The 21753-nt window shown below is 42.0% G+C and overlaps 1 protein-coding gene across 4 annotated transcripts in view; it reads right to left on the reverse strand.

Moving 5' to 3' along the window:
* Nucleotides 1–21753, reverse strand: part of EVA1C (eva-1 homolog C) — a 40215-nt gene that overhangs the window by 7908 nt on the left and 10554 nt on the right. For 3 of the 4 annotated variants that reach the window (XM_061453705.1, XM_061453704.1, XM_061453703.1), the window contains exons 2-4: nucleotides 16578–16774; nucleotides 13026–13149; nucleotides 9874–10026 (exon numbers count right to left, since the gene is read on the reverse strand). In XM_061453705.1, the coding sequence (XP_061309689.1) occupies nucleotides 9874–10026; nucleotides 13026–13149; nucleotides 16578–16774 (474 nt within the window). The remainder of the gene's footprint in view (nucleotides 1–9873; nucleotides 10027–13025; nucleotides 13150–16577; nucleotides 16775–21753) is intronic. The other variant, XM_061453706.1, reaches the window with a different exon arrangement.

The following is a 21753-nucleotide window of genomic DNA, read 5'->3' on the forward strand; positions in this document are numbered from 1 at the left end:
TGTGAATGGGAAAGTGTGTATCAGACAAACTTTAAAAGAATTGCTTTAAAAAAAAGAAAGAATGTCTCCAGATGTGATTAAGCTGCCAGTACCCCCATGTGCTAAACCACAAGCCACAAAGGAAAACCTTAGTTTTGGTTTCTAAATAGAAAATATGTAGGAATTACAAGTCTGGAGTAAGTAATATTTTGCTGAAGCTGTCTGCTTTCCAGTCAGCTTTACCTCATGCATTTTGTGACTTTCTATGGATGACAGGTATTTCTCACTCTAGTCTTCCAAGGCAAAGACATTCTAGAGGTCTGAAAACAGATTTCTCTGGGCATTTAAAGTCCTTCTTCCTATAGTAAAACTCAGACAAGAATGGCATCTCGTCATCTTTCAACTCCTGAAGCTTATCTGTGCCTGTTTTGAGGAAGAAGAAGCAATGCCTACAAACACTCCAAAGGTTCCCCAAATCAATCTTGTTTGAAAAGAAAGAGGAGGCTTGAGACTGGAGTTCCTGACAAAGAAGACTGACATTTAACCTGTGAAAATAGGGCAGATTTGTGATTTTTAGAGTTAATCATAGAATCATAGAATAGTTAGGGTTGGAAAGGACCTTAAGATCATCCAGTTCCAACCCCCCTGCCATGGGCAGGGACACCTCGCACTAAACCATGTCATCCAAGGCTCTGTCCAACCTGGCCTTGAACACTGCCGGGGATGGAGCTGACACCAGCCCTAAGTAAGTCATATCACTTGAGGGGAGCCATTGGGAGATACTGGGCTGATTTGCTTGTTTGGCAAAGGGCTCACGGGTTACCTTTGGACATGGATTTCTGGGAGAGCAACTCTTCCTTTGTGTTTTCAGAGACCTGAAATCCTAATGCCTGTGTGTCCCTGGATGCTGCTGGGCAGCCAGGGAAAGCTGACCCAAAACACTGGATAGTTCTGATTAACTCAGCCATTCTAGTTTTCCTCCAGTTTAGTTTTTTAGATGAGTTGTGATATATTTGGGTGGACATTTTAGGCAGCCAAGTAGCTTATTTTGGGAAGTACAAAAACAACTCAGGAGTATCAGAAGGAATTATCAGATGATTCATAATTTAATGGATTTGGAGCACAACAGCAATCTGGCAAACTGAATTATGTTTTCTACAAATTTCCTGGGAGCTACTCACAGTGTCTTAAAAAACAGGAGGCTGGTTTTCCATAAATTCAGTGATACAGTGAGTACATGTTTCATTCTGCCTTGGGCAGACGTTTTCTCGTGTTTTCTGTGGACGTTAATGGTTCCTTATCATCTATTTTCATGTTGGATTTGGCTCTTCTACATGAGGAGCTGGTTGTCATGTGCCTGCAGGCTCTTGGCAGACCAGTTTCTGGAGAGCTTCCCAAGGCTTGCCTGGTGTCACAGGTGAGTAAATGCAAATCAAGGCAGGCTTACTTTTGCAGGACAGCACAGTTGCTAACTGGAAAGACCTATAATAAACACCCTCCCCCATTCAACAGCTTCCTGTGTTCTAACAAGATCTTGGTTTTTGGTGATTCAGTCAAAAAATGTTCAGTTTTTTTCTCTCTGGTTCACGTGTGTCCTTGCTATCTCCCCACCAGCTCTCCCTGCAGCTATGATGCCAGCTGAGCAATGATTTCAGCTCCAAGGAATTCTGTGTACTTGGTACCAAAGGCCACTTTCTCAACACCTGCAGGTTCATCTGTACAATCTCACATGAGCAGACATTACAGAAGCGTGTCTGCACCAAAGTCAGAGGAATCAGTGTGTGCTGAAGAGATGTTCAAGCTATTATCATCAGCCAAAAATGCTTGATTCTAATAGCAATCCATCTCCAGCAACGCAGAGCTCGTGCTAGGAACAACTTACCCTCCTTCTGGTCAAACACCTTACTGAAGTGTCTGAATGTGGACAGGATTCAGTCAGTGCTGCATTTTAAGTAAATGAGTGAATGGTCCCATTGAACAGTCCCAAAGATCACCAATCAGGAGATGAACATAAATATGCAATGTGCTTTCTTTCTGAATAAGTAACGTTTGAGCTACACATAGAATCATAGAGTATTTTGAGCTGAAAGGGACCATAAGGATCATCGAGTGCAACTCCCTGCTCCTCGCAGGACTGCCTAAAACTAAATAATTCATGTTTATGGAGCTTGCTAAATTGGTACCATACATTTAAAATAAACTGCCTCTTAAAAGGCAGTTTATTGTGTTCCCAATGTGCTAGAAGGCTGGTGGCATCCACCAGCAGTGGTGGAAGAGGCAGTGGTGTGTGGCTGGGAAAACACTCCATTCTTCCTGCCTTTCTCCCAGAGTTTCCAGTTACACACCAAGACTGTTGGTGGATCTTTTGAAACAGACACTTATATGGATAGCATGGAGATACGGGTGTCAAGAAGAGGTTCTTAATGCAGTAATAAACTATCAGATCTGACTGCAGCCATTTCACAGTTAGAGTAAAAAGCATTGTTTGTGGAGGAAAGGCTCTTTCAGCTCCCTAATTAGTTTTGTTTAGGAACGTTTTGGCATGCAAATGGCATGCTATAAATCATGCAAGCTTTAATGAGAAGCAATTTGTCTTCTGGTTTCTTAAAGCTTTTCTCAATTCAGACAGGAGGAGCTTTCCCTCCCTTTCTTTCCGCTCTGCCACACAAGACCTCCAGGTGATGGAGCAGCCAGAGCTGGCCTGAGCATCTTGTGCCAAGCTCTGGCTACAGCATCCTGTCTCACTCTCCAAACACTACTAATCGATATCTTCTCCCACATCACTATGCACAAGGCAAGCCTCAAGACATGGTGGGTAGGGAATGTGTCTCAAACATAGACCTGCATGACATAAAAAGTAATGTGCTCATGAAGGACCAGGGCACCCAAGAAAGAAACCCCTCCACAATTTGTCACTCCAGTACTGGAGCCCAGCTGCTTCTTGCTTTTCATTCCAAACTGCTGGCTTCACACTGCTTTATGCATTCTGGACTGTGTCTACCCGCAAAAGAATAAGGAGCTTGCTTTTAAAATCAACTGAAAGCAAAGATTTCACACTACCAAATTGGGATGGCTTGTGCTTTGTGGAGCCCAAATATCAGCTGTGGGGATAAGAATTGACAAAGGGAAACTATGGAGTTTGGAGCAAGCTAAGGGTGCAGACTCCTAAAGAAAGTTACCATAATAATATGGTAATTTATGCAAGAGCATGGCACACTGGGTCCTGACTATGCATCAGAAAAGGGCCATTTGAACCGCTGATTCTAGCAAAAACACACAATATGACCAGCAGCACTTACAAAAAGTGGGGCCAATACCTTTATATTCCAGGTCCAAATATTGCCAGTAAACACGGCAGTGTTATATGCTAAAAATACTGCTTACTGCCAGCACAGGCCATTCCTCACAAGTGAACAGAGCACCAGGGCTTTCTGTAAAGCTGCACCCTCTCTCTCCCTCTCACTTCAGTGCCTGTTGTGAGGCCCTTGTAAGCCTGCACAAGATTAGCCCATTGCTTGGCTTTATTTACAAACAACTCTGAGTTCAGAATCCAGTCTGTATTTTGCACCAAAAAAACCCAACCCAAACTTGGTCCTTCCCTCCTATATATGCACGGAGTGGGGGAACCACCTGCCAGCATTAACACAAGGACAAGAGACAAGTGGAGCTCTGTGCTTGGTGGCAGCAGCAGGGATAAGACTCCCTCTGCTGAAATGCTTGCTGCTTTCTTGTGCACCATTTGGGCCTGCACGTACACAGGCAGGAGTTCCTTCCCTTGTTTTAGACTTGCATGCCCAAACAGTTAAAAAATCTAAGCTAGAAAGAACTATACACAACAAAACCCCTGAACTGCTGGCAAATGAAATATTAATGGATGAAGTGATGTGCGTCTGAGTGTGCTTCAAGCAACTCCAAACAGCTGCTCAGCCAAATGTCACCTTCCCTGTTCATCTATCTCAGCAGAAAGCTAACTGGACTCTAAGAATAGTGGCTTCTCTCTTCTTCCCTTCAAACAATCGCTTCTCATCCTGCCACAGCTGTGAATGCTTTTTTATTTTTGGGGAGCTTTGTCTTGATAAGATTTGCTTGATAAGATTTGGGGCCAAGGTGTGCAATGGCTCCTACCGGCACCTTTTGGGGCCCAAAACACCTATTAAGCTTCTCAGTTTGCTCAGGCTGACACAGACAAGGAACTTTTCACATGTCTGCACACAGACAGCTGACTTTAGGATTTTTGTGGTGGAGGCAAAATTGAACAATTGAGCACGATGATGCTCAGGAACAGAAGGGCAAACCCAGGTGCCGAAACAGTGATACTTGTAGTCTAGAAAAGACTTGGCCACCTCCTCTGTAGCAGCTCTGAGTTACAAGCTTTCTTCTTCGCCCAGCAGAGGACTGGGCTTAGTGTTTCTGTCAATTGACTAAGTGCTCCTTGAAGTGTCTGTACTTCAATATCCAGCATTTTAGATACATGATTTGTATTTTATGGCACCTAGAAGTCTATAGCTAACAGGAACCTAATAATTTCAGTGTGTAAGCATTTCCAGATCTGCCTATAGCTGCTTGTACCTTTACCTCATTTACATCTGCTCTCAAGACACTTAAACAGAGACTGGCTCACACAAGGAGAATAATACATCTCTTAGTAAAAGAAACCATATGCTTTTCAATTGCTGTTAGTGAATAAGGGAGGTAGGCCCTTTGAATTGTCCACAGTAATGATACACACACACAAAAAAAAAGGTATCACAGTATCACAAGATACTGTTATATATCAAAATTATGATGCCTTGTTGGGCTGGAATGAACCTACATGATTTGGGTTTTTTAAATCTCTCTTTCTTGCCTTGCTAACATCTCTTCCTCTTAGCTGTATGTCATTTCACTGGAAATAGGGGATTAGGACAGAACCCAGCCCCAGCGTATGTTATGCAAGATGTGATGATACTGCCTGAATTCTCCACCTCCCCTCTCAACCTCCCAAAAGTTGGAACAGGTGAAAGAGAGGGCTGTGTTGGAAAGGACCCTATCTTCCAGAAATGAAGATAAGTAATTCAGGGCTTTGCTAGTCATTAGTGCTTGAGGGAATGCACATCTGACCAGCCAATGCACATCCAGGTGAAATTTCTGGGAAGGATATTTTTGCATTCTAGCTTGCAAGTTGCAGCTAGAGGAGACCCACTACCAAGCCTTTGTTCAAGTACTTTCATGTATTAACAAGAGTAATTTATGATTTGAGAAGTGTTTGTTGACCTGAATCTTCCTTATACTCCCTATGGTAACCTGTTCTGGCACAACTCTTTAACTTCTTTTGGCTAATACTTTTTCTCTTTCCTCATGCACATGTTAGTACAAATACAAAGGAGATAATGTTTACAAAAGGCAACCACTCACACAGGAACAAACTGCTACGGTCTCCTGTTTTGATGCTGGGCACAATAGATTCCTCTAAGCAGAACCATCTGTTACAAAACTGCACCCATAAAAGTGTTAGTTTTGTTGTGAAGCTTTTTATAATCTTATAAAACAAGGAAGTTACTTTCTGTAAATACTGTACAGTCTTAACAGTTCCAGTCATTTGAACAGCTGCTGAAGCGGGACACTGCTTGGAGTTTTCTATTTTTCTGCAATGATCCATTGATATTATAATGGAAATCATTCCCTGTGCTTCAATGAGCTCTGTTACTTGGGCTAGGAGCTTGCTTTGCAGAAGAAACTTTTCCTGAAGGCAAAATATCCTAAAAAATGCCTGGAGGCAAGATTTTACCCACTGTTCTTTGAAGCAGGCAACTCACTAGAATGAGTGGCCCTGATGACAAGCTGGAGAGCAAGACCAGAGACATGAAAATACCACATTTAAATTCAACTGTGAAAGTGATAAAAAAGCAGGGAAGTTTTCTAGTGATCTTATGTGGAAATTTCACATTCTTTGACAAACCCTCCCTCTCCCAACTGCATTGAGCAAGAGGAGTTGTCCTAAGCACAGCCTTTTGTTTCTGGCTGTTTTTAACAAGCAAGAGACATTTTGAACTGAAAGGTGCAAGTTACACATATAATTAGGTGTAAGCCTTGGGACCGTCTTATCAGTTAAAGTACAGGTTAGAAATGTTCTTGTGCTCAGCAGTTCAGATCTTTACCCAGATTCAAATCTTCTCTTTATCTGAATCAGAACAGGGACTTGAATGTATGTTTCCTGTAACCAGATCATAGGACAACTTTACTGTAAAGGCTTTACCTAGCAGGGGTGACACCTCAGTGCCACTGCTCTTCTTTCTCTGTATTGAAAATGGCACCTACTTTACATTATTAAACTGCCTCAGAGAACTACTTCTAAGGGGAGGCAGTCATGCTAGATGTTGAGCTAAGGCTCAGGATCCTACAAGGCCACACAGGTATCATCAATACCAGAGGTGGATTTATATACTCTATTTCCAATATGGAGAAGAGCCTTTATACTAAAGAAATTTTACATTTTCCTGTCTTGCCGTTGAAGGAGGTCAAATGCGGTCACCAAGCTCTGGAGGCACAATTAACTGAACACTCAGTACTCCCAGCAAGACCATATCAATTATGGATTGTAGCAAAACCCCTGAGCTCAACAGAGACTTCCTATACTTTTCATTATGACCTGCAGATGACTTCTCTTAGTACTAAAAACACCCCAATTTCTCTGTGATGCAGTGAAAGAAATGGAAATGCTCAAGCACTGCCATTAGGCTGAGATGCACAAACATGGATAGAAACAATAATGGATGTGTGTTGGAGAAGATTTAGGTTTTGGTGCAAACATATGCGAGTACATGGGCTCTGATTCAGGAATTAAGAGCAGCTTCAGTAAGCTTTCTAAATTGTCTCAAATCATGAAAATCACATTGACATTCATTGCTTTCCTGAGAGGAAGGTACCCAGGCATTTTAAAAGTCCAGTCACGCACCTGCTCACATCTGTATGTGCTTAAATAACCACATAACTAAGATTTAAGCTTGAGATGACAGATCTGGTGTCAACTGGATTTGGCTCCTATGTGCTAAGTCTTCTGTGATAACTGAATGTGTACTCCCAAGCCACATAGGTGCTATCCACCTTCTGCAGATCCATCTTGTGTTTGCCTCAGGTTTTATACTCTCTCCAATTACCACAGTTTTATGTTACTTTATGGAACACAAAACCAGCAACAGCCAGGGTGTTGCTCAAGCTCGTATGCAGGGGGACACAGCAGAGAGTTTTTTACTGTTGCAAATTCTTTCTCTGTTTATACTGGGAAACTTTATCCAGTATGAAGGGTTTCCAGCATTCTGATCTGTGAACTCTAAGTGCTGACATTAGAGGCAAGTGAGTGATTTCCAGAGACGAATGAAGCCCAAGAAATAAGCATGACAGCAGCCTTTCATAGAATAGCTACGTATGAAAAGGACCTTAAGATCATCTAGTTTCAACCCCCCTGCCATGGGCAGGGACACCTCACACTAAACCATATAGCCCAAGGTTCTGTTCAACCTGGCCTTGAACACTGCCAGGGATGGAGCATTCACAACTTCCCTGGGCAACCCATTCCAGTGTCTCACCACCCTCACAATAAAGAACTTCTTCCTTATATCCAATCTAAACTTCCCCTGTTCAACTGAGCTATCTCTGCTCTGTCTTACATTATATATACACTAATACCACCATTACGAAAGATGTATGGGTCTGTCAGAAACCTGCTAAAATGCTTCCTCCACAGAACAGCAGCTAGGCAGAGCTAAAGTCTGTGTGAAGGACCATGCAATATAGCTAACGTGAAACATAGTTTTGGCAATTTTAAATGGATTCTTATCTAAGAGCAGATTAAGAACTTTCAGCCAATACAGTTTTAATAGTATCTGTATCACAGAATCCCAAGGGTTGGAAGGGACCTCAAAAGATCATCTAGTCCAACCCCCCTGCAAGAGCAGGGTAACCTAGAGTACATCACTCAGGAACTTGTCCAGGCGGGCCTTGAATATCTCCAATGTAGGAGACTCCACAACCCCCCTTGGCAACCTGTTCCAGTGCTCTGTCACTCTCACAGTAAAGAAATTTTTCCTGATGTTCACATGGAACCTCCTATGCTCCAGTTTACACCCATTGCCCCTTGTCCTGTCACTGGACATCACTGAAAAAAACCTAGCTCCATCATCCTGACACTCACCCTTTACATATTTGTAAACACTGATGAGGTCACCCCTCAGTCTCCTCTTCTCCAAGCTAAAGAGACCCAGCTCCCTCAGCCTCTGCTCATAAGGGAGATGCTCCACTCCCTTAATCATCTTTGTGGCTCTGCGTTGGACTCTTTCAAGCAATTCCCTGTCCTTCTTGAACTGAGGGGCCCAGAACTGGACACAATATTCCAGATGCGGCCTGACCAAGGCAGAGTAAAGGGGGAGGAGAACCTCTCTTGACCGACTAACCACACCCTTTCTAATGCACCCTAGGATGCCATTGGCCTTCTTGGCCACAAGGGCACAGTGGTGGCTCATGGTCATCCTCCTATCCACCAGGACCCTCAGGTCCCTTTCCCCTTCACTACTATAACTAAATATAACTAAATAGAAAGACTGGTTTGCAGACAAACGGCTTTTAAGACTACTGATCATTATAGATCTCTTCTTGATGTTCAGAGATGCTTCTTACAGATTTCACTTTTAACATGTTTTCTAGGACTAACATTCAGAAAGGGGCTGGCATCAGTAATATAAGCCCTTCCCTCTGTCGTATTGAGGGATTTAAACAGCATACATATCTTGTGCTGTTCTTCTTCATGGCATGAAAACGTACACCTCCAGTGTCAGCCACTGAACATATTCATACAAGCATCAAGCACCCTCACAACAACATACTACTATGAATTTAGATATTTAGTGGCAAAAAGTCATAAGTCGTTAATCATACCCTACTGAGACTATACAGTGAAGTCAGTGACTGGTTACTGATGTAGACCAAACAACTACCTATGATGGTTTGGGTTCTTCTACCTATTCAAAAGGGAACAGTCTGTTCTTGGATGTGTTCACAGTCTGACCTAAGTAATATTAATATTATAGCAACGTTAATAGACTCTTGTTATATTAATTACTAATATAGTGGCATTGATATTAATATATAAAGGGATGCATCTCTACTAGTAATCAGCAGTGAGAGGGCATGTTTCTGGCACTGCAACACAGGGCTCCACTCTCGTAAGTCTGGTCCCTGTCTGGTCTGGGCCAACAGCATCCTCTCAGCAACTCCCCATCACAGCTGAGGAGCTAGCACAGGCCAAGGAGCAGCTCCAAGAAGCAGTTTGCATGCAGTCATCCTGCTTTGGAGGGTACAAGTTCAGCACTACATACATACGACATTGCTGCTGCTGCCAGAGAGAAGTCCCAGGCACATTTAATTTTCTAGTATATTGCCATAGTCTTAAGAGTCTGGACATACAATAGCATCTAAAGCAATAGACCCTGGTCTACGCACCCTATCCTTACAGTCTGCATTTAAGGCAAGGAAGAGCTGGCAGAAACAGAGGTCAGAGAAGAAGGTAAAGACAAGGTGTCATGACACTCAGGTTGCCTAATCATTGTCAGAAGCTGGAGGAAGAAGAGAGGCAAACAGCTGATATTTAGTGTACACAAACTCAGTTCAAGATAACCAACAGCACTAGAGTTTTTTAATTATACTAAGTACTGATTAACTACATGAAAGTTTATTAGTTTGCTATATTTCTTACTCTATGTTTCTCCCTCATACTGGGTAATTGGTTTGACTTTCAGAAATAATCTCTCATATTTCAATGATTGATGCTTTTAAATGCCATTGCTCTTGCACCTGAATTTTTCTCTCACCCTTCTCTCTGCACCTGCTTGGAGAAGGTCTATCAACAATGTAAAAACATACCAAAGGGGGGTACACGCTCCACTTCTGTTGAACAGATGTTCTCCTCATGTGCCCATCTGCCATAGGTGGCAGAGTAGATGATAAGGAACTTGGACTCTTGACAGTGGAGTTTCAGTTCCTGGTTTTCACATGCTGATTTGGTTTTGTATTCAGCTAAAATAGAAGCAAATAACAATATGGTAGCGTGAGGCAATTTACTTGGCTGGACTGTTAGCAGCAAATAGCAGCATGACAGAAAACAGCTTTTCTGCAAGTTTTGTTGTGAATGCTATGGCGGTACTATCACAACCAGAGACAAAGCCTATAGCAAAGCGAGTGTTTCCTCTGGCTGAATTGCTCCCATATGACTATCTAAAGCCTCCAGCTCCTCTTTGAATGGAATTAAAAAGTTAACTTTTGCCAATCTCTCCCAGTAGAACAGCCTCCCCCCCTTCCTGCCCAATGTCCTGGCTTGCTTTCCACCACTGCTCAGAAGAGGAAGCCTCATCCTTCCCTTTTGTCTCTCCCCAGGACAATGTTGCATTCTATGCCTACTTCAGATGCCCGCCTGAGTGCTGAGAGCCTCCAATCACTCATCAATCATGGGGATGGCCAGCATCACTCAGTGCCACTGCATACAGCACTGAGCAAGTGCTGAAGAATGGGAGGCACAAAGGCATGGGGACGGGCTACGCATCCTGAGCCAGACAGTTCTCTCAGCTATATTTGCTTGACTCCACCAAGGTCAGTGGGTTTCCCTGGGTGTGACTATCCAGCACGGGCTCATTTTGCTGACAAAGCAATGTGAATCAGGAGCCTGAGAAAAATACACCCCCTCCCTTTCTCAGCTGGCACAGGCACACTGGCAGCACTCTCGGCACAGAGGTGGGAAGCCAGTGAGATCAACTTCCAGACAGCACTGCTTATCCGTCCTAGGGAACTGGTTAAAACTGGACATCTGGCCAAGGAGGTCTATTGCTGGTCTATCAGCTGCTCTGGTTGCAGCTTTTTACTGCTCAGTTCTTCCCTGGTCTAGGTATGGTGTCAAACATTTTAGTGCAGATAAGACCACCGAGAAGAATTTATTCTGCTCCGGTTTTTTGTCCTTCAAAATGTGAAAACAGGAAAAGGAGGCTCCTGAGCTGAGCAGGAGAAAAGGGAAACCTTATTGTTACTGAGTGGTATCCCTGTGAGTGGAGTGTGTGTGTTGGTGCTGGGGGAACTGGAGAGAGAAAACCCTCTTATCTATTCAGTAAAGAAAACATCATTGTTTCATTTATAATAGAACAGATAAAAACAATGGGTTAATGTTCTTGGTAATATTCCAGTTTCTTCCATTTGAGCTCATCAGCAGTCACCAGTATAGGTCTAAAAAAAGCAACTTTAAAAACCATTTGACCTGCTGCAGATTGTTACTTCTGCAGAAGCACCTGCCATACCGTACACCCATGAGGATCATGCCCAGAAAACCAGTCAGAGGCCCTGACCCAAAGGCTGACAGCCTAAAAGTGGGCTCTGTGTCTGTATGGCTGTGCTCTGTGGCTGCTGCAGAGGCTATGGAAGTACCAAGCAACAGAAACAAAACCACAAGTAGTATAAGGTAAGGGTAAGAATATAACAGAGACCTCTGCAGAAAGGTAATGATATTTCTAAATAGATGAAAAACTAAGAGATTCAGAGATTCAACTGCTTAAGTGACCACTTGAAGGCAAGAAGACTGAAAATAAAGTTATACTCGAATAATTTCCTGAGTAAGGATATTTCCCACAGCCAAACCTAACAATACTGGTATCTCACCTACAAATATAAATTTCCTGTCACATGAAATCATGTAATTTGCAGTGGAACTGGACTATTCCTCAAGTCTTAAGGCAGCACTTGGTGTTAAATACACTTTTGACTTACTTTTGTAAAAATCCAAATCACAAAGAATATTATGTATTCGATGTATCTCATTTCCAGTGGGAAAAGCAGCTAATAGAAGTAACAAACAGGATCCCAATCGACTTTTGATTAGTAAAAAGAGATTTCTAATAACACAGATACAACTATGAAATTAAAATCCACCTCCTGTTAATAATGCAGTAATTTTAATATGAAAAAAAAATAAACCATTAAGATAATCCACCAGATCATTAAAATTTTACATTTCAGACTTCTTTTTCCCCTGATGATTGGCCCAATAAATCTTCCTGGGAGTTCCTGTGTCAGTGCTTTGCCAAAGGTAACATTTGCCTACTCCATTCCTGTATCTCTGCTCTGACTTCAATACTCCGCATAAATTGGTGGAATTGTTCCTATTCCACCTATGATAACTATCTTAATGCTTTGATTAAAGAAAATACCTTTTGTGCTTTCTCCTTTAGATGTGGGATGGTATTTCTGAGTTGGCTGGTAGAGCTACCCATAAATCATCATTCAACTATTTTCTTTGGGACCCATTTCAGCCACACTGGAGGTTAGCTGCCAAAAAAGCTGAGCCCCTGGGCTATTGTTCTTATATGGAATAGCAATAAAAAAAATAGTTTAAAAACACTGATAAATGAAACCTCATGATGATTGTCTTAATCTTTCTTACACTTCCCCCATGCTCACAAAGTGCATTCTCTTTGAGGCAGGATTTGTCCCTGTAAATATTAATATCAACTACCTGCACAGAATACAGGCTATTCTATAATGAAATTCTGTAATAAAGCTAGCCATACATTTGCAACCTCCAGCCATTATTCTATACATGGGAGGTCGTAACAGAGAATCTTTGATAGCTTTGGTCCTATCTCCTTCAGCATTTTTGCATATTTCTTATTATGGTATCTTCTTCATCATTTGGATCCTTCACCCAAGCATCTGTTTTTGTGTTTAGCTCTGTCTTTCTAATACAACATTATCATTGGAGCGCTGTAAAAATCATTTCCAAAATACGTTTTCTTTCTAGCCTGATGTCTGACATCTGACTCTGTCAAACTACGCTGCTCATTAAGCTGGCAACAAGCGCACTGAAGCTGCAAACACAATGGAGAGCTAAGGTGAAGTAGAAAAAAAACAATCTGCTATTAATCTAAGAGTCTCAAAACTTCACACAGATTTATGCAAAGCCTTGTGCAGTGGCATTTTAACCAAAACAAACGTCAAAACACACACAAAGACACATTTGCCTGATGTGGATTACTTACTAGGTTTGCATTTAAAGGAGACAAGGAGGAATTTAGTGGTCCCTGGACATAGATCAGGTCCAAAAACCCGACTATTGACAAGGAGTTGGCAGGATCTCAGGTTTTGGCATTCATCCAGTACTTTCTAGAACAATGGGCAAAAAGGATAGGCTTGAAAACAAGGTATGAAGCTACACAGCAATGAGAAAACTTAGTTGTACTTTGTTCTATAAAGGAAAGAAATCACTCCTTCACAACTTTTTCACTACTAACATGTAAGAAACATCTGTACCATTGGATTTAGGTCACAGCTCTACTGGACTTTGAGTCATGGCCAAGTTTCTGGGAACACAGTCATCACAGTGACGGTCAGGGCAACTCAGGATGTTACCAGTCTGCTGTTGTTTGTCACTTTTCCTCTGCCCCTGCCAGGTCAGTCAGATCTTGCCTTGTGCCACGACAGCCTCAGTGGTGTTTGGGACTCAGTGCAGAGCCCTGAGCAAGTGGGAAGATGCTCAGTCCCCAGCCTCTGATTTGCCTGAGGCACTCACTCCTGATAGCATTTATGGGAGTGCCCTGTCCAGGTAACTCAAAAAGATGCCTTTTTAATCATTCTGTCTCCATCTACTGAAGTTTACCTGATCACACTCATTCCGTAGTATCTTCACTTGAAAGAGTTCAAAGTTCTAACACTAACTAAGACGTAGTGTGCTTATTGACACTTAAGCACAACCCTTACATATAGCTATATTTAGGACCTCCTGTTTAAGGGGCACTCCTCTCTTGCAGTTACACACATTATCACATATTTACTTGATTTCCCACTTCAACAAATTTCAGAATTGGTTCAATCAGCTAGCACAGATGTGCCTCTCTATCCTAACCCTGCTCGTCTGTTTTCCTTTGGGCTTTTTTAATTTCTTAAATGCTGTTCTAAGGCCATATCTACCCCAGATAACTTTTTTTGCCCAACAATTTACCATGGCTCTTACTGTGCTGCCTCACTGGGAGTGGCAACACAGGAGGACAATAAAATGGTCAGCAGTGTTAAAAACAAAGGGTCACCTCTCCAAGTCCGTTAAAAGGACTGAGTATTCCTAGTGCTCACATTAGTGATACCACTTCATCAGTGGGTTTGGAACTGAAGCTATAGAAAATATGAAGACATCACCCAAGATGAGTCTGCATCCAGTTTTTAATACAGTCACAAGCCAAAGCGCCTAAAAAACCCCAGTTTGAATGTAGCAGTGTACTTACAAAGTTCTTATTCGCCTTCAAAACTCAGTTTAGAGAGAGCTCTCTATACACTCTTTTTGCATAGTCTGTGTCATTGTGCCCATGATTCTTGATGTTTAAAATCCCAGCAGGATGTGATAAGAAGGGTGTTGTCTCTGGGTCACCCCACTCTTAACACAAGCAGCTATAAGAACCGTTCTCTGATAGTTTTAGGTACTCCTGTAAAATCCATGGGAATTTTTGTTCATCGGAAGAGTTCTCAGTCATACCAGGAGGCCGAATCACAAATTCACCACTGTGATAGCACAAGCTGCATTCATGTTTCCAGGCTGAGAGAGTTGGCAGTGGCTGAATCTCTCCTGTCATCCCTGGAAGCCATCCCTCCCTAGCAGAAATGATACACACTGGCAGCACATTGCAGCAATCTTACAACCCTCTTGCCTTTTTGTTCCCATTAGTAAAAGAAGAGGACTCACATCCAACACTTTTTGAGCATTAAGTGCACTCTAAAGAGTTTAAAAGGAAAGGAAAAGTACAGCAGACTTAATCTTATCAGTTAATTCTTCTTTTACAGAGTTGCAAGTCCAAGAAATAACCCCTCCTTAATTGGGATGCTTCTGGCACAGGCCGGAGAAATTGAGTTACATCTTTAGCAAGTGGAAATATCTGTCCCCTACTGAGTCACCTTCTGTTTGCACCTGAGCTGAATCATGTCCTGTGCATCTGTTTGTATTTTCTCCTACTTAATGCAAACAGCAGTCACATTTTCTATCATGTTGCTGTGCACAAAAGCAAACAATGATACTCATAATGAGATAGCACTGGGCTGTTAATATCTTGAAACAGATCTAACTTTGCAGTGATTCTTCTAATAGGAGGTCACTGTAAAACATGCCTGTTATGCTTCCTCCTGGCTGCAGGGTAGCATCATGGCCAATTATGCAGACTGCAGATGCAGTTCCAAAGGGAAGGGGAGGAGGGATGAGATCACTGGTGCTCTTTTCTAAGAAATCAGTTTACAGGATGCATCCCTTCTCCTTGACAGAACAGGAGATGCATCCCTAAGACGCAGAGCATTTGTATCTCTCACGTTCGTGGCCTTGTCAAAATGCTTTCATGCCTTTGATCAGTGACAGTGCCTGAATGATCACGATAGTTTATACAGAAGTTATTCCATGCTGTGTTTATTATATTCAAGGGAAAAAACTGCCCATGGAGACCTCACAAAGGCACTCAAAAGCCTAAAATAATCATTGGCGTCACTTCACTGTAGTCAGTAAAATGACATCAAAGATGCATCTGGCCTACTGTTTTTGGTGGAGAGATGTACTTTCACATGGCCTGTAGGTCATGTCTGGAATGTCTTTAGAAGTTGCAGTACAGCATGGGCAAGCCACACATATAAAACTGCTCTAATGCTGTTGCTGCAGAGAGGATATTACTGCCAAACCACGCTGTATAACTCTTCAGCTCACTAGTGGTGGGAACAGACATTCCCTATTGTCAAGAAGCAATGTGTTGGCTGCAAGCACAAAAGTTGCAAGCTTCATCAAAGCTTCTGTAGAGCACTTAAAACAGCTTCACCAGCAGAACATGTTCAGATTCCTCTGACTACTCATTTTTGTAATGTTTTACTGAATATGGCTTAACACTGGATATTTTCAGTATGATGAAACAAGCTTTTGACAGCAATGTAAGTTAGACCTTCTAAGCCTTGTTACAAAAGTCTCCAAAGCAGAAAGTAATAATTTATGAAGTATAAATCATTTTAAGCTATACTTAAGTGGGCCCAGCAAACAAACCATAGGATATTGCTGATCAAATAATGGATTCACAGAAATGCAGGTATCTGCAAAAGTGCTCAGGATATGCTGTTTAGCTGTATGGTGCCTTTTCAGCAAGTGAAAAGGCACGGAACAAGCCAAACACCAAGAATGCCATCTTATTCGTCAGTTTGTAACCCAGCTCCTTCCAATGTTTGTATCCTCTCCTGGCAATAAGGAGGGCCTGTGTGATGGATTAAGACTAGTCTGCTCAGTCATGACCAGCCCTTGATTAGAAGGGAATTGATTCTTTTAGGAAACTCTGAGGATGGGGTTTCCAAAGCAAGGCTCATCAAAATAGAAGGCAATCTACAAAGCTTTCACAATCCTATGGTAAAATCCTGCTGGCCAGACAAACCCTTTCAGTTGTAATACTTCTGATGGTAAACTGACATAGACACGATGTCATTTCATACAATATTGTGAACACCTGCCATTTTCACCCAGCATAGCTCACCGCAGGGACATTGTCAAAAGCATTCTGAGCATTAAGAACCTTTACAACATGCAATACCTGCAATGAAGTGGGTGCCACACAGTTTATGGGTTCTGTTATCCTGGTTTCAGTCTCCTGAGTACTACACATGTGGTAGTCTTGCCCGTAAAATGCTGACTGAACACTTATTGTTGAATGCCGAGGACAGTGCAGACTCAAATGTTCCCCATCGCAGGCATAGGCAGTATGATTTTGCAGAAGTTTGGTTAGGTAACCTAGAAAATATGTAGCTCTGTTACAACCAGTACAGGAAATGACAAGCTTGTTAGATAACAAGAAACCCACAATCAGTCTCTGGAAAGAGCACTGTAGTCAAGGCTATACATATGGCCCACTGCCACACCACATGGTTCTTCTGTGAATGGGTCAACCTTTACATGCTAGTAACACTCAGGTCTGGGAAACAAGAGGTGGCATGGCAGTGAGTCAGAGCCTTACCAGTACTCCAGCAGTGGCACTGTCGGAGATGTCATGACACAGACAATAAATGGGCTCAAGCCCCTGCCAGTTGTGATTGCTAACAATCCCAGGGCGTGTTTGCAGAAGTCAGACTATCACTTGGCTTTGTGGGCTAGACTCCTGCATTCCAGCTGGCTAAGGTATTCCTTAGACCTTGTCTTAAACTGATGCTGTGCACTTCTGCAACACTCCTAGGCAGTTGTGTTTCACACAAGTAGTGATAAAAGCGATCGATTCCCTCTGTATCACTAAATCAGATGCTAGGATAACAGAGGTAAGGTGGTTCGTAAGTGCTGGACACCACAGGCGCTGGACAGAAACCAAGAAGTAAGACACAGAATGATGTATTTGCTGGAGCGTTTGTTGATGTTACCAGGAGAGGGAGAGGTAGGATCTGTATGCAGCTGTACCATCCATTTGCATCTTCTAGTAAGTCCATGAGTAGCAGAACTAATGACAGCTGTTTTCCTGATTTGTATCTAATTTGTATTGTCTCTAGCCAAGATTTTTGTTACCAGCACAAATATTTATAAATTTAACCTTCTACTGCCCTTCTCTCTGTTCTGCAGAATACTTCAATGGGAACATGCAGGCTGCTGCCTTTGACCATTACAAATTGGCACTGTGATGGAAAACTATTGGGGGTAATTTAATTCAAAGAATTTCCTCACCTATACTTACGAAGCTTTGATATTGCTACCATTCTGTCATGCTTGATTGAAATCTGTCTTTAAGTAGAAATGTTTGTGCGTGAAGGGGAAGAAGAGGTGTGAGGGACAGGAGAGTGAAAGGATACAAAACACCCCTCTACAAATGAAGCAATATCCTTTCTCATCCATAAACACAAGGAAATCATAGTCAAATCCACTTTTTTTCCCCATGAGTTTTATGACAACTTAATATACTACTATCAAAGCAAATCTGTTTTGTAATTCCTCTGCTGTTAGCCAAACTTTTTATTAATGTGCATACAATAACCATATTTGAATAGTTTCCTTATACACATATTAAATTCTGTGTAATCCTCCCTAAAATCAGTCCCCTACTTCTAGAACACCAAGTGGAACCACACTCACATCAAAAACCCCAAAGTTCTCTAAATGAAACACATTAATAAGGAGAAAGCACTAAGACCTTCCACAGATTGTTTGATACAAGATTTGGAGAAGTTTTAACACTGACACCATCATTACATACATAGCTTTTAAGAATTATAATTTTCCTATCTTTGCCTCCTTTCCAAGCATATGATTGGTCTAATTAAAGGCAAAAGCTAGTATCTTCTCCTCAGAAACCTTCCTTACCCCACTGTGGTGACAGCAAAATTATTACTGTTTAGTATAACAGAGAAAAAAAAACAAGTTGTATTTTCTTGTTGTGGTGGCTGAATCAGAACCAGAATGACAAGCTTTTTGTATCACTAAAACAAAAACTAGTTTTCTCAAAGAAAATACTGAAAAAGTTTGCTCATGCCATTTATTTTTCACATTTTTTTCCCTTCTTAAAACTTTCACCAAAGCTGAGCAATTTCAAAAAAGGTTTCTAAGTGGACATTTGAATATTCACATGAATGATATGAAAATAAAGTATTCCAGTTGTCTGGCATCATTTCAAGCTTCAGCTATGCAGGTGGAAGGGGAATTCAGCTCCTCTATCAGTTACTGGGTCTGCAGAAAGGGAAAACCTGCTCTGCTATTGTTGTTACTGTTCCTCATCTAGAGCTCAAGAGAGGACAGGAGTCAGCCAGATGCACCTTCTAGTGTATCAGAGATGAAGGTGAGTCCCTCAGCTCACTGAACTCAGTCTGAGCACTGGCACTAAAATCAGGTTATGGAGTGAATTTCATGCCCTGTATTTGCAGTCTAGATCTCAAGGCACCAGACCAGCAGGAATCCCTACCGCTTCTCATAGGTTAGATAATAATAGGAGAAGAAGACAAACCACCACCACCAAAAAAACCCCAAACCAAATCCATCCCCTAGATTGTCTGTGTAACTGAGATCACAAATAACAGAGCTTTCGTGCCAGAGCCACTCCTTTGTCAGCCTGCACCTCAAAGGTGCTGAGTGTTGTCAGGAAAATGGGCCGAATGCCCAATTGCACCCAAGTGACTTTGCTACAGGCCGATACTGTAAAGGGGCCTTCAGTGGCACTTACTGCCGCTGTATGCCTTTGACATTGCCTTCACAGCATAAAGGGCCACAGTGTAAAAGAGTATTCAGCCCAACATGAGTTGAGGGCACTCAACACCTTGGAAGATTTAGCCCGATATTTGTAATCATTTCAATTCTTCAGGTTTTAAGTTACTTGGAGCCAAGAGTGCTGTATACAAAACAGCCCAGTATTCCCTAAAGAATATCAGCTATGTTGTGATTTGGATGAGTTCCCTGGCATCTTAACTGCTACTTTGATCCTGCAAATTCCTAATCCAGTATCTAAGCACCTTTCTTCAACAATTGCAACTATTCAATCCTTTAAAAAATGCCTTTATAAAAATTCTGTTCTGATTCTGTACAAGCGATATGGTTCACTTGTAAAAATAGCATTGGGTGGACTGGTGAAAATAAGACATCATGCTCTCTGGCCTTCTAAGCAGCATTTAAAGTTACTGCTATTATTAAAATCCCTGTGTATTTGCACACAATAAAGGATAAAAATAGTAATGGAAATCGTCTGAAACCTAATGTTCTCTGATAAGAAAGTGGTGACGTACTAGCGTCTAAACTGCTTGTCTCACACGGCAGGCCACATAAACCTGCATTTTTTATTACTGTACACACAGGCTACATAGACACAGGTGGAGTGGTCAGCCCTTTGCGAAGAGTGGTGCTGAATGGGCCGCTCACAAAAGAATGCTGACAAAGAATTCCCACTCAAAAAGACACATTTTCCTCTTGCTCTTCTCTGAAAAACTCCAGGTTCTTTCCTCTCCTCATGTTGGCCTCCTTCACGTGCTGGGGTGCTGTCTGCCCTGGCTCAGCAAGCAAATAAAGTTTTCTTAGGAGTTACTGCCTCTCACCTTGGTCCCGGCGTGGTGCTTGCACAGGAGGGAGCAGTTTACAGTTGCTTTCCCTCCTTTCCTGGGCACTTGTAGTCACCCTAGTTGAAAGCTTCATCTTCTTCAGACCTTAAGTATCCCTATATTGTTTACCAGATTCTGTACAGAAACACACTTCCTCTGAGGCAGCAAATTCAGCTGAACAACAATGTAAGGTTAAGGGAAAAATACGTTCTTACCTGTACAATTAATAGCAGCCATGATTATCAGAAGAGAGGGCATTGTAACAGTTGAATGGGTCTGTCACTCTTTCTGAGGCATGCTTCCTTTTCTGCATTTCTCTCAATTAAATCAGGTCATCCAAAATAGACAGCAGGATTGTGTCACCATCCAAACCAGACAGCAGGATTGTGTCACTTTTAGGCACTGGCCCAGCACATTGCTTGGGCTACCCACACCTCAGGGCACTATTTGTTGCACAGATTCTCTTAGGTTTTATTTGTTTAATTAATCAATATCTGTTAGGCTTGAATTCTGAGAAAATCGTTCCTTTTTTTGTTTGTTTGCTTGGGTATTCTTAAATATCTGAGAGCTAAAGGCTGTGCCAGGGCTACAGCACACCTCTAAATCCTGGTCTCCTGTGTGCTAGGGAAACAATTGCTAATTCATCTCTGGCCAGCACATGAGGAGTTTTCCTTCTCCTGGAAATTAGAGCATGGGGAAGGCTGCAGTACAATGATGGTTCACCCAAGCTTGGATGGAGTGAGGCCATGGCTGTGTGTACACCTGGACAGGGAAACCAGAAGACCTGTTAGTTATGGGGTTTCTTACCCTGAGCAAACAGAATCTTAAAAGGACCCTTATACAATTCCTTAGATGATTTAATGTTTTGAAACTAATGTTGGGGGGTTTTTTCTTTGTTTTCTGCATTGTTGGGTGATGGAGGGGGAGGTGGTGTTTAGCTATGGCAGTCGCTTTTTCAAGCATTATTCTGCAGTGAGGACTACAGATTTCCTCTTTCTTCAAAAATCATAAATGTCACTCTTCTTTAAAACAATATGAAATTTTATTAAAAAAAAAAGTCAGCTACTGTGAGAATTGCCTAAATTAGAAAAACTTGGCAATACTGCAGTGTCCCAGTAACATCTCTATGTCTCTGTGTGAAAGCCCCACTTGGAGCTTTCCCATTTATCCAAGACACCCATTCATAAGCAATGTATGGGGTGCTCTGCATACAAAATGATGTACAAGACGTTAGGGACTGGCTCAGAAGTTAAGCCTGAATCATACAGCAACAAACAGATCCCACTGATTTGAAGGCCAGAAGGTACCATCCCACCCAACTGTCTGCATAACCCAGACTACTCACTCATTGTAACTTTTTACTGAGACTCAAAACAGTAATGCAGAATCCAAGCGTAATCCTTTCTTCCAGAATTAGCCAAATTAGTCACAGCATCCACTGAGTTGACAAAGAAGTTTAAATAAAGAAACATAGCACCAGAAAAACACACAAAACACTGAGGCTGAGCAGCTGAACAAAGCTTTAATCCTTACTGATCACTTCTTGTTGCAAAGGAGGACTGATAAACTGTAATAACAATGACAGGCAAAAGTAACTGGCCTAAGAGAGTAAAGGTTGTAAATAGAGAACTCTTTGTGTGAAACGGAGCTTTTAAAATGTTCTAGTTTTTATACTCAACGTTTGCTCCTGGTGCTATTGCTTTGAATAGCAAC

This window comes from Pezoporus flaviventris, unplaced genomic scaffold, assembly GCF_033815535.1.
Source record: "Pezoporus flaviventris isolate CSIRO_AGI_PZ_B2104156 unplaced genomic scaffold, CSIRO_AGI_Pfla_v1 ptg000015l, whole genome shotgun sequence".
NCBI lineage: Eukaryota > Metazoa > Chordata > Aves > Psittaciformes > Psittacidae > Pezoporus > Pezoporus flaviventris.